We start from the raw sequence: 12,903 nt of genomic DNA, 5'->3' as shown, positions 1-12,903 counted from the left end.
GGACACTGATAGCTAGAAAGCCAGAGACATCTACTGAATTTAAATGAGAAATCTCTATGAATAATTATACTTTAAAATTAGCCACATATATATTGCATGATTTTTTAACTCAGTTATATCTGAGCTATGTCTATTTTATCATTTGCCTACTTAGAGAGGAAAGTTAAACTGCATCTGAGCTATAAAGAAGACTTTTAAAAGTCTTAGTAATGGCTTCAGATAAATTTGTGCTATTTAAAAACCAAAGTATCCAACACCCAAGTAGTTAATAGTATCAGTAGACACCTCTTAAAAGCAAGGAGGAAAAAAACCTGAGATACAATTTAGGAAAACCATGTTTCTGAAAAGTCAAAGATCTTGTTTCCAATTCAGAGGAACGAGAGCATATCAGTCCTAATATTCTTTTCATGAATTTATAAGAGGTAGGCGTTATACAGATACTCTGTATGTTCTCCTCCCATCTCCCCCAGAGACTACTTCAGGTCTGAGAGAATATAGACTGTCTGTCTGGTGGGATAGTTTACTTTTTTTTGGTTTGGTTTGGGGTTTTTTTGTTTGTTTGTTTTTGTTTTTGTTGGGGGGGGTTGTTTTTTAAAGTTCTGTCACTGCAGGAAACTCAAATTTATGAATGGGATGGAAAAAGCTGGGAAGAAGATTATGTCCATATACCAGCTTTCATTACTAACGTATCTGAATACGTCCCCATTTTCAACACATGTATCCTCAACTCCATTACACTGAGACAGGGAAGTGTGGAAATCCTAAACTAGAAATGGAGAATCAAGGCACAAGCATACTGCTACAAATTTTCCAGTGTAATAGTCTGTGCTCCAACAGGGATATAAAGCCAAGCCTCTTAAGCTCTCTATCATATGCCCATCACAGTGCAGTTTTCTTCCTTGCCAGACAGACAGCATCACTACAGTACATGGCAAACTAAACAGCATTCAAAATACCAAAAGACTGGCTCACTGCTGACTTTTTTTTTTCTAAATCTGGTTGGGGGCAGGGGAGGCAAAAAAAAAAAGGCAGAAAAAGCAAAGCACCTGAAGTTTGGATGAGGAGCTATTGTAGGAATTGTGCCATCTATCACACCTCTCTCACTCATGGTAAGAATACCTCCTGGTTCAAGTAAAGCATTCAAGCGGTCCAGCACAGAAGGGCTATATTCAAAAGAAATGTATATGGTTATAAAAAGGTAACAATTTGATCCTTTTCTGATCTGAAATCAAAATGCCAAACACCTAACTACGTTATAAGGTAACAGGAAAACTATCAACTGCTAAGCTGCCTAAGAAGGAAGACACTCTTCCAGAAAATGTAAGTTACTGCTCCGATGTATTGTTATCAAATGCAAAATGTTCAGTTGTGAACGAGACAGTAAGAGGCAAAGTCAATTAGGGAGGTCAAGGGATTTACCCAGTGAAACAAGGCCACTAAAATCTCTTACTTGCAGAAGTTAACATTGTCCATCAACAGCCAGTCTCCAGACTGCAGGGCCTGAACCAACATCCCATCCACCCACTCAAAAGTGCCATGGCTGTTACGGTCAGCAGCCTGGGCCTGCTGCAGCTTGAAACGCCGGAACTCTTCTACCAGGTGAGCAAACTCTGAAAGGAAGTGTATCTTACATCAAGACTTACATTACTGAGGTAGCTTCCTGTTCCATTCAAGAAAAATAGTAGTTATTTTGTTAATAAACATATTTGCTTCCTACTTTTTAGGGGAACATAACGGCAGAAGCTCCAACTCTTCAAGTAGCCTCCCATGGGCCAAATCCATGAGAACACAGTGGGTTTACAAGCACAGAGAAACATAAACTAGACTGACACTTTTATCCCTAAACAGACACTTTTCTCCATCCCTTCTCCCCCATTAGATGAAGTCTGATGGATATTAATGCCATATTTTAGACAATGATTATAAAAAAACCCAAGAAAAAACAACCCATACATTATTCTGCTGACATTTGTAAAGCTCAGCTGATCAATGCTTCAGAGAACAAATGCAAGAATAGAATACCTACATTCCCTTTCTTAGAAATACAAGATAAGAGCTGTATTGCATCATATGTTGAGTAGCGCAGTACAGGAGAATTTGAGTGTGGACTACTGATTGCTACCAGGTGTAACTACACAAGAAATAAACCTGAAGAACCATCACCAATGTAACTTTTTCAGAAGCTAGGCTGTTACATAAGTAGTATGAAGCAACAGCACTGACTACAAAAAAAGCCTACAGAACACCCCCCAGTTTTCTCAAGCTGTCACTGCAGATTTATATATTTCTCTTATTTTCTTCAGAGGAACATATAGTCTTACTTCAAATCGCCCGCCATACATACCTGCCTTTGAGTAAGAATTTATCTTGTTGTTTAGTCGCTGGGTAAGTACAAGTATTCCCTCCAGTTTGCTCACTAATTCAGCTGTAACACTTCTACCTCCTTCACCCAGAGATTTGGGCTTGTAATTCAGGATGAAATTGCTCCAAGCACGCAGCACAAGTTCAGCATCATCTGCACAAATTTCTGTCAGGAGAAGACTGTCCCTTACTAGTGTGCTCACAGCATTCTCCACTTTTTCCAGCAGGTGCTGCCATGGCCTATTGATATCAACCTGAAAACATGCCATTATGGAGTTAGTTCATCCAGAAGACTGTGGTGCCTAAGGCTCCATTTGGGGCTTAAACACTAAGATCACAGTAGACTGGCCACTGCTAGCTAGGATGAAGAAATATTGCCATATTACCAAAACAGTATTTACCTGTTCAAATCCACCCAGGAGTTCAGTTGTATCCATCGCACTGTTCATTGCCATGATTTTTAGTCGATGGCCAGTCAGATGGGCCAGCAGCTCAACAAGACTGGTTTTGCCGACAGCTGCCGGCCCCACCAGGATTACCATCCAGCTCATGTGCACACATTTCATTATAGACTCGAGGGACTGCAGGGAATGATGCAGAAGTGAGAGACTTCTGCCAGGACGAGGAATATAGTTGCCACGAGAAAGAACTGAATAACCAATCTGGAAGGGATGAGAGACACGTGGGTGAGTACTCAAAGAGGCAAATGGGAGCTCAGCTGTGCAAGTTGCTTTTTTCTCTCTCCACTCACAAAACCTCTTGCCAACAGCTTACCTGAACATTATATGGAGTGATGTGAAACTCTCTGGTTCCTGTATACACATCAGCCTCCTGGCCAAAAATGTCTCTAAATATAGATATAACCTAAAACAGTTGACAGAGCAAAAAGAGTGACTCATCAGTCTTAAGTTATCCATTGTTCTAAAGATTTACTTCTAAAGTAGCCTTCCCTCTCAGCTCCACAGCCACGTGATAATAACTAACACAGTTTAATCAGAAGCATCATTTCATTCAAAGTGCAGCAAGCAATTAAAGTGAGTATGAGCTGCCCACAGCAAGCCCTTCATTAACCATGCCTTCCCGTGACTTGAAATACTGTAAATAATGTTTCTCTTCAACAAAATACTGGGAAAGAAGTCACTCCATAAATAAGCTCTTTGATAACACACAAAAATATAATAATACTACACGAAGGGGAAAGTAAACCCATGAGAAAAATAGCTAGTCACATACAGTCAGTAACTTCAGTCTTACAATCTGATTGACTTTTAGTTTAATACCATTTAAATGTTGTGAAATTAAACAAAAGCAAGGGATTTCTAGGCAAGAGAGGAATAAGTAGGTGGCAATGGTGGAGTAACGATTACAGTGAGTATGTTTTATTAGATGAACCTTAAGCAGCAAGTTTAACAGAATGAGGGGAGCAATTTGACAGGCAGGTGAAAGAAGTGACAGATAAATAAAAGTCAATAAAAGAAATCAAAGCCAGAACAATTTAAAAATGCTGGCAGTGAAGGGCAGAATTACAGGATGTTATTTTTACTTACTGTACTGACACAAATGCTTTTTAACCATAACTTTAAGAACCTCTCCATATCTCAGCGCTACTTCTCTTCTCTGCTCCCTATCTTCTCTCTCCTCACAAACATGCATGCAATCCATGCTGCTTCTATGAGAATGTCATTATTTAATACAGAATCACACAAGAATATGTTGTGTTTTGCTCCAAGTCCTTTATTATTCTATTTGCCTTCATTTACACCAGCTTTCTGCTTTTATACTAGTAGGTAATTAAATTGATATTTTAAATGACAAGGGGAGCAGGTACATATGTTAAACCTCAAAACCCCAAACAAACTTATTTTTCTTTTGTAACAGGTAATGTCTACGAATGAATTGCAAGGCATCTTCAAATTTACACTTGGATTTCTAGAAATACTTCCCGACAATCTGAAGGGCAAGGAAGGAGAACACACGGCTCACCTTTTCTTTGTCTTCTCTCGTTCTCATTCTTTCTCCATATACCAAAAATACATGCTGGCCTGGATCATAACATCCTGGTGACTGGTCAACAAGCATAAGCTGGCACCAGCGGAAAAGATCACGTAAGTTGAACTCCCAAGGTCCTCCCTTCTGTCCCCACTTTTTTTCAGCCATTACTTCTTTGTCAATCTGGAAAAAGTAGCAATTAAAAAAAATCTTTTATTCCACCCATGTGCTGATCTTCAAATATTTTCAAAAAAATTCAGCTGAACTTCTGCCTTTGGCACTGCCTACAAGACAGTGGACAATAGAAAAAGCAACCTGTATTCACTTTTCTGAAGATGTCAGGAACTAAAGTTTGATTTAGTTTGTCTCTCCTCCACTAATTCTCTAACACTCAGCTCAATTTTCCTTTTTACTCTTGCACTCTAAGTATTCAGTAAGATGCTGCCACAAAAGATTTTACATAAGGCCACAGAATACTACTTTCTCTTAATATTACTACACTTTTGTTTCATGACATGAAGATTGAACACAATTTAAGAAGCATGACCATAAATAAAATTCCTACTGTGAATTTTATATCCTGCACTTTGCGCAAAATGGCAGCATCTAAGCCACAAAACAGCTATTAAGTTGATGCCGTGCAATTAATGCTTGTTGAAAACCTTTTATGTATTAGCAAAAGTTTAGATCCGAGCATCTCAGAATCCTTTGCCATAGGCAGGAAAGATTTTCCTTTTATTGGTGTCTCAGTGTTCCAGAATTCCACATATCCTTAGAGCTTCTGTGAAGGTCAGATGCTGCTTTCACTCACAACATCCCATAATAAAGAGCAGATTAAAAATTCCGACCAGAAACAGAATTACACATTTCAGTTCTTGTTACGATATAGCTCATTTTGTTTGTGCTTCAAGAATAATCCATATGTGTGGAAAACCATTATTTTCTCAACTCACTTCACCACGCTACCAAACCATAATTGTTTCCACCTTTTGTAGAACAAAGACTTTCATACATATTTTATCTTCTGTGAAAAATAATGCCTCTTCAGTTATCAAGCAAATATCTGATTGTAGTGGTACAAGAATTCAGGTGGGTTTTAGTGGTGTTCTTTACTTTCTTCTGCATGTACTTCCATTCCTCCTTTTTACCCACGCACTTCTCTATAAAAATGCCTGGACATGTAACATTAGACTTAATTTTTTTAATCTTACTGCATTCTGCCTACTTCTACACAAAAGAAATTAAAATAATACATTTACCTTGTTATTGAAAGCAACCATTTTAGCAATAATACTCTTATCAATAGCAGGAAACAGCGTATTTCCAATAAACTCCATATCTTCTGCTGACAGTGGATCAACATACACCTGTAGAACCAAGAGCATGCTGAGTGTTGATATAGTCGGAAAACTACAAGACAGGATCATGTCATAGTACAAACCAAAGAAATACGCTTGCCTGTGTAAATCTATTAAGAAAGGACTTGGGCAGCCCCTTTCTTCCACCTCCTTGTCTGTATGGATTCTGGCATCCAAAAATCTTAGTCTTCTTGTGCTGTACGTGAAAATTCATTCCCAATTCTGGAACATAAATCTCTGCTCTGTGGTCAAAGCATGCGTTTAGCCCCTCTAATACAGACTGAGAAGCCAGATTCAACTGAGGAAAGAAATAAGGATACAATATTAATGCTCCACAAATTACGTTTGCATAATCTCTAGTTTAACAGCCTGGGATACACAGAAGGTAAAATTCAGTTTCCTTGCTGTTCTAGCACTGTCATATGTTATTACCTCCAGCTAGACTGTTATTACACTGGAGCAACAAAACCATAACTAACACTTTTCCTTATGTGGACTTGCTATTTGTACTGTGTTTTCACCATGATAAGAAAACAATTCTCCATTATAAAATATGCATGTTCAAGACGTTTCTTCTGAACTTACGTTCATACATTTGTGACAGAATGTTTTGTTTGTTTGCTTGTTTTTTAAATGAAGGCAGTCTGGGTTACTGAAATATCATGGTTGTTTAAAGTGGTATTCTTCACAATAGGAAAAAAGGTATACAAACAGCTAAAGAACTTAAGATTTTGCACTCTGCAATAATTAGAATGCATGTTGCCAAGAAGTGAGCTCTGTGCATGCATATGCTTGAAAGCATTTGCTGTGTGGTACATGAACAAACCTGTGGTGGCAGGATAGCTTATACTGGCAAAATGGAACTCTTAATCTCAATTAAATCAGTACCCAACACAGTGTATTAGTCCCAGCAAAACACCTTCTATTTCAGTGAAATTGTATCTATGTAAGAGCACATGTACCAAAACTTCTCTTGACACTCTTCCCAAAAACTTTCAAACATAAATCACATCTATCCTTAGTTTTCTGCAGTAATTTAGGCTGGGATTCAATCCTTGTTCTCCTGTCTAAAAGAGGTCTAGACAAAGCTGGTCTTTTACACTCCCTCTGTGGAGGGTTAATGGGCAGAGGGACTTAGTAGAGCGAGATTAATTTTCTCTTAAGTAGAACGATCACTTTCAATGTGGCACTAGATGCACATAAGAGTAAGCAAAATTTGTTTCAGTCATCAAGCCTCAAAGGTATTTATCCTACATGCCAAATCATCACCTTTGCTCTTCCAGAACATTCCAATTTGAGTCCCAAACTTGAATTTACCTCATCTAATACAATCCAGTGTCCAGCCTTTAATGCTGCTAGTAGTGGTCCATCACGCCAGGCAAATTCTCCTCCCTTCCCACCTTCAACAGGCAAGTCTGTTCCAAACAAGTCTGTCACATCCTTGAGAGAAGAGAATGGGGCAGGGAATTACAGAACTCCACAGAAGTTCATAAACAGCCTTTGTTAACTTTACTTCACATCTTCTCCCTCCCCTTTGAATAGAGCTAAAATGTAGGTATTTAAAAAATTGCAGTAACTGCAAGATGCTAACAGCTTTTCCACAATACGCCAGCTACTATATTTAGCAACAAAAAAATAAATTGGAACAGAAAAGTTAAAAAGCCTTAAAGCTGTTTTCAAGTAACTTTACAGAAGCCAAGAAAAACACAGTAGACAAAGATAAATGTGGTCACTTGAAAAGAACAGAAAAATCTGGGAATTGGCATTTGCTCACAGAAGCTCACTGCTCTTTCTGGTTCCCCTGTCCCATTTAGTTTTAGCTTGAGACCAAGAAGGAAAAATTGACATTTCAGACTCAGTGCCAAAGTTAAAAAGAACTACACCTTTTAAGTTAAACAAAACCTCCCCCCCTCCTCTAAACACTAAGTCACAAAGATGATATTTTATTCTACCGTTTGCTCAGACAGGTTGATTCGAACAAGGCAGTTTCCCGAGGCTTTTGCCAGGGCAGCAACCAGACTGGTCTTGCCCACTCCTGGTGACCCCTCCAACAAAATAGGTTTGTTAAGTTGTAGGGCTCTTAACAGTCTTTGCGCATTCACCGCTGTAGTCCCAGCATTTAGAGCATAATCTGTAATGCTGTTCCTCTGGAGAACAGGGCCTAAAACAAAGGAAAGGTAAACCAGAAAACAATTAAACCAGAATGTTTATGCTGGAGCTGCTGACAGTGTGCTTCTGAATGAGATCATTCTCTGTTAATTGCTGATCTCATTACAGCAAGCAAGGGAGATCAAGCTTGTATCCCATTCTCAGAGATCAGGCACACATACCTTCTGTTTGACCCACAGCTGTGTCTCAGCCCATCTCCACATATTTATGTTGACTTTTGCAAAAAAGCATATGAATATATGGTGTAATTTGCCATGAAACTTCAACACTTCCTGGTTCCTGACCCAAACTAGAGATCTATCACTGAAAAATCATAAATCTGTCCTTGTGCTTCAGACATGAGGATCTAAAACTCAGAATCAGCTTTTGAAAATTTGGCACTGATGGGTACAATTCAGTCACGTTATAGAACAACATATTAATCTATTCCATACGCCACCAGTTCTGTGAAGCAAGAGTGCTTCATTAAAGTGCGCTGCTTGGCACGTATTCTCTTCATTGTTTTTATGACTTACAGCAAGGAGAGAGCGCAGAGCTCGTCTGCCAAATTCCAGCCAGTATAGCTCACTAGGACATCACTCCCCAAATTCTGTAATACGGCATTGCTCAGGTATACAAGATATTAATCACCAATTTATCTTACACATACTGATACCTGCTTAATATGAAAGGGATCCTTCCTTTTGTGATATAATTAGCAGAGGGAAACTAAGCAATTTACAAAAAAGCATTACCTCGTAAAATTTTATGCATGACTAACAATCCACGAATATCAAAATGTTCAAAGATGAATGATGAATATAGCATTAGGAACACATAGTTCCATGTACTAAAAACTAATCGGTGAACTAGAAAGCTCGTAGTCATCACTTTTTATTCCCGTTACTGTATTTTAAGGGTAGAAAGCACTATTTTGATAATTCCCTTTGCATTCATTTGCCACACGTGAAACTGAAATGCAGGGACTAATTAATTTTTCAAAAACTGCAGCGAATCTTTGAGAAGCTACAGCAAGGCAGGCCATTAGTCTCCATTCTGCTTGGCATTGTACCCAGGACCCCTGTTTCCCATGCTTTACACGAGGGCCAGGATGAGCTGGAGCTTTAGTTAGTGGAAGTTTGCAGACATTCTGACCATGCAAAGTGACAGAAAACTACAACTCAAAATTAACGAAGCTTTGTTACACCAACAAAGTCTACTAAAATTAGGCCATTAACCGGTAATTTTAATTGGTTTATTTGATGACTTTTTAACAGACTTGTCTTCTTAATAAATGTGATCGAGTTGCACTCAACACACTTGGAGACAGAAAAAGCATTTTTCTAAGGCTTGCGAACAAACTATAAATTGTTCTGTAATGGCTCAGGTATCCTACTTAGATTTAGTGAATAACAGAACTATTGGGAATAAAACCCACAGAATAAATGTCCACCCACTCCCACAAAGTATCTTGCCTCTTGGAATAAAAAAGGGGTGGATTCCCATAAAGTTGTCCATCCACACAAACTCTTTCTCCTTTGTTCTGTCATAAATCTTTAGTTCATTCTTCTGATAATCAGTCAGCTCAAGGAATTGACTCATTTTCTCACATAAGAATGTCAGGCATTTTTCACGAGCTAATAAAGCCTTATCAGCTGAGCAGGATGTTGTACCTGTAATTAGAAAAGTTAAGCATGCTTCACAAACCCAACTAGGCACATTCATCTTATGACTAAGAAACTCAGTTCCTTCACAGATGTCATTTTTGTGCAGTATTCTGTTTCAGGTTTATATTTCATGTTAGTGCTTTTGCTTGTCAGCGCTTCCAGTACTATTTACCATGGACAAATTGTTCTGTGAGCAACGGAATTAAGGACACCTTATTTCCAAACCCCTTTCTTCTGTCATCACTATCATCCTGATCCCTTGCCATAGTCCCCTCAGGCCTTCTTTCCCTGCATTTCTTGTGGCTTTTCACTTTTCCCCCACTCCCATATCTCCTATTTACCAGCTGGGCCAGTGGCCAAACATGTAACGATGCATTCTGAGCTATGCACATGATACAGGCTAGCACACACAGATGCTGGCATGTGGGGTAGGAGAGAAAGAATATGTGGTCATGTAATTAAGTACCACATCAGCTCAGAAGACTCAATAAAAAACACAAGGCTTTCTTAATTTGTGTCCTGGTCTTTGTAATATCATCATTACTACCTCTAATTTACTTAAGCTTGCTGCATTATTCAAACTCTTGCTACTGAAACAAAAAAGGCATATGAAGTACAGGATATTGTTAAATGGAAGTGAAAACCTCTCCCAGAAGAGTTCTGTGCTGCCCCAAAGCATTTTGTTTGCATTCTACTCAAAAATATTAATACAAATACATACCTTCATATTTTCTGCTACCGAATGAGCACTGAAGACTTACCTGATCCTATTCCATCAATGTATACCAAACATGCAGCGTGTATAAAAGACATCATTGGGGAAATGTAAAGAAGGCTATATTCCTTGGCAGAACTTGACTCTTCATCCTCTACCATGACATTCATAAAATTAACCCATGACAAGACATCTCGCACACTGAGAATACACTGGCGACCAAACTCTTGATTAGTCAGCCATTCAACAAAGTCCATCATGAGCTCTGCTATGTCTGCCCCTGAAAAGAGAGTAAAAAAGTCAATGGAGTTCTCAAATAATTTTATTGGTCACATCTACTACATTGTTGTACAATAAGCATCACTAAAGCAGGTACAGCTGTAATGCATGAGCAACGTGGATGGGTACTCTATATCCTGACAGGGAGGATAACTGAAGAGTAAGTCCATGCCTGTGCCATCATTACAGATCCTTTTAAATTCAAGTAACAAGACAGAATCAAGCGATTAATATTAACAGTGAAGCTGCTGGCAGAAAATGAAGTGCCAGTTCTTTCAACACCTTACACTGGAACTAAGATTGGGCACTGAAGGGCTGGGTATAGTTCAACTACCCGGATGGTGGAGTAAATACAGCCTTGACCTTACTTCTGGCTCGCCATATAACATACAGAATGAGAGAAGAACAAAGTCCAAAATATTTCACAACTGTCCTCAGAGAGAGATGTACTTACAAGAAAAAGGGACACAGCGGTGTAAATTCTGAGGAAAAAGTTTAGCAGCCTCCAAACTCATTTTTATCTCAACAACGTTTGAATACCAACACACGGGGAAATACCCACCTTGATGGTTTATTCCACCCAGAGACAATTCTGGATGAAGATTGTGTTTTACAATCTGTATCAAATCATCACGGCCATTGCTTTGTGGACACCATATTTCTGTAAATCTGTTGCGCAATGCGGGAGAAAGCTGCAAACAAGCAGAATGACACAGCAATTCAATTTACATTACATCATATTACTTAAGGTTGCAGTTAACTGATAGCCTTGTAGCCACAGTACTTGCATACAATAAAGTGACCAAGCCAGACCTTTCCTTCTAATTTTGACAGGGCCACTTTGTAACAAAAAAAAAAAAAAAAAAAAAAAAAAAAAAAAAAAATCTTCGAGAGAACGTGGATACTAAGATTTCTAGTACTGGAATCAATGCAGGAAATGGCTGATAAATGAGAAAGTTCAAAAGAATATGGGAAGAAACTGAGCTGGTTTGCAAGCACCAAAGCTCCATTTCATTCTAAGACATCACGTATCAAACAATGGCTATGTAATCTCCCTTTGCTTAAAGGGGCAAACTACCACGTGGAAATTTGCCTTCAATTACAACTCGTTTCTGTAATTTCTCTCTTCCTCTGGCTGAATTAGTCAAGCAAAAATTATTAGCACAAATGCAATGCAGAAATAAATCCCCCTTAAACACATGGCTTTACAGTGAGTTGTTCCGTACTGTAGAAACCACTTTAAATGGAGTACCCATCTTCCTTTGGGTAAGCTTATAGCTTTTTTTCAGTCCTAGCTCCCAACACTGCTTAAAAGTTTTGTTTTGTTTTTTTTTTTATAACCTCTCTTAGAGCCAAACTTCAGAAACAGATTTTTTTCATTTAATAAGAAAGGTCTTTTGGGATGTTGTGTTCCTATTCACTGAGAATGACAAGATGACCTCTAACTGTCAACTTTCTGAATAGAATTAGGGAGAATAATCTATTATGCAACTTCACGCTACTCCAGACTCACATTAGAGCTGGATTTACTTGCTTCACGAGCCACATTTCCTGTACTTGAAGCATTCCACGTATCAAGCCTGAAGTTCTTTGACATTCTGCTGAGTATTGACTTATGTGCACACAGAAGTGACGGAAAACAGATACATCCTAATTCTCCTTTAGAGCGATGAGGCAGATGCCTATTAGGAAGCACTGGATGCCAGAATTGGCATGACGCATTTTTGCATTAGACCTCCAATCACGTAAGAGCTAATAAGACCAGAAGATGCATGTTGTACTTCCAGCTGCTTGGACATTTACCTCCTTTTTCCCAAAGTCACCTCCTGGGTTCATGGTCGCAAGGATGCGAAATTTCTTTCCTGCAACTAATAGTTCTACCTCGTTATCTTCATCATCTTGACCACCTTTTTCCGCAAGTACCAACGTCTTTTCAGCTTCAAGAACACTAAAGAGGTTAAAAAAAATTAATTTAAAATTTCATTTCACACTTCAAAAGGTCACTTAAAAATGAAAATACAGGAATCGGCCTGATTAAGCTTTCATTGCCCCAGAATTTGTATTAAAAAAAATAAGATCTGTTCATCCTCCCTAACTGAGAACATTTCTGATTTTCTTCAGACGGAAACTCTACCCAAACCTTGTTGATAAGGTTCAGTTCAAATGATCTGTCAAAACGCTTGTCTAATAAAAGCATACATCTCACAGCTCTCTCTTTACAAAAGCAATAGCAAAATTTATATTTAAAGAAATCTGCACAATGAACCAGTCTTCAAGCTGACAGACTACACATCTGAGAAGCATTCTAGTAGATTTTTGGTTTTGAGTGTTTTGTTGTTTGTTTTATTAGGCATACTTTAGTGTACACTAAAAGCTGTAAAAGTTT

General features: G+C 38.5%; 1 protein-coding gene across 2 annotated transcripts in view; it reads right to left on the bottom strand.

Moving 5' to 3' along the window:
* The window catches only part of MDN1 (midasin AAA ATPase 1), a 107,517-nt gene that overhangs the window by 52,954 nt on the left and 41,660 nt on the right, over positions 1-12,903 (bottom strand). For both annotated transcript variants that reach the window (XM_087774267.1, XM_087774268.1), the window contains exons 32-45: positions 12,321-12,465; positions 11,080-11,209; positions 10,285-10,518; positions 9,332-9,529; positions 7,661-7,869; positions 7,026-7,148; positions 5,809-6,006; positions 5,610-5,717; positions 4,345-4,533; positions 3,136-3,225; positions 2,763-3,023; positions 2,345-2,615; positions 1,451-1,610; positions 1,047-1,163 (exon numbers count right to left, since the gene is read on the bottom strand). In XM_087774267.1, coding sequence (XP_087630393.1) covers positions 1,047-1,163; positions 1,451-1,610; positions 2,345-2,615; positions 2,763-3,023; positions 3,136-3,225; positions 4,345-4,533; positions 5,610-5,717; positions 5,809-6,006; positions 7,026-7,148; positions 7,661-7,869; positions 9,332-9,529; positions 10,285-10,518; positions 11,080-11,209; positions 12,321-12,465 — 2,433 coding nt within the window. The remainder of the gene's footprint in view (positions 1-1,046; positions 1,164-1,450; positions 1,611-2,344; positions 2,616-2,762; positions 3,024-3,135; positions 3,226-4,344; positions 4,534-5,609; positions 5,718-5,808; positions 6,007-7,025; positions 7,149-7,660; positions 7,870-9,331; positions 9,530-10,284; positions 10,519-11,079; positions 11,210-12,320; positions 12,466-12,903) is intronic.

The sequence above is a fragment of the Nipponia nippon genome, unplaced genomic scaffold, assembly GCF_047370975.1.
Source record: "Nipponia nippon isolate SJK-2023a ecotype South Korea unplaced genomic scaffold, ASM4737097v1 scaffold_4, whole genome shotgun sequence".
Classification (NCBI taxonomy): domain Eukaryota; kingdom Metazoa; phylum Chordata; class Aves; order Pelecaniformes; family Threskiornithidae; genus Nipponia; species Nipponia nippon.
Note: the sequence above shows the minus strand (reverse complement) of the source record. Positions and strands in the feature narration are given on the sequence as shown.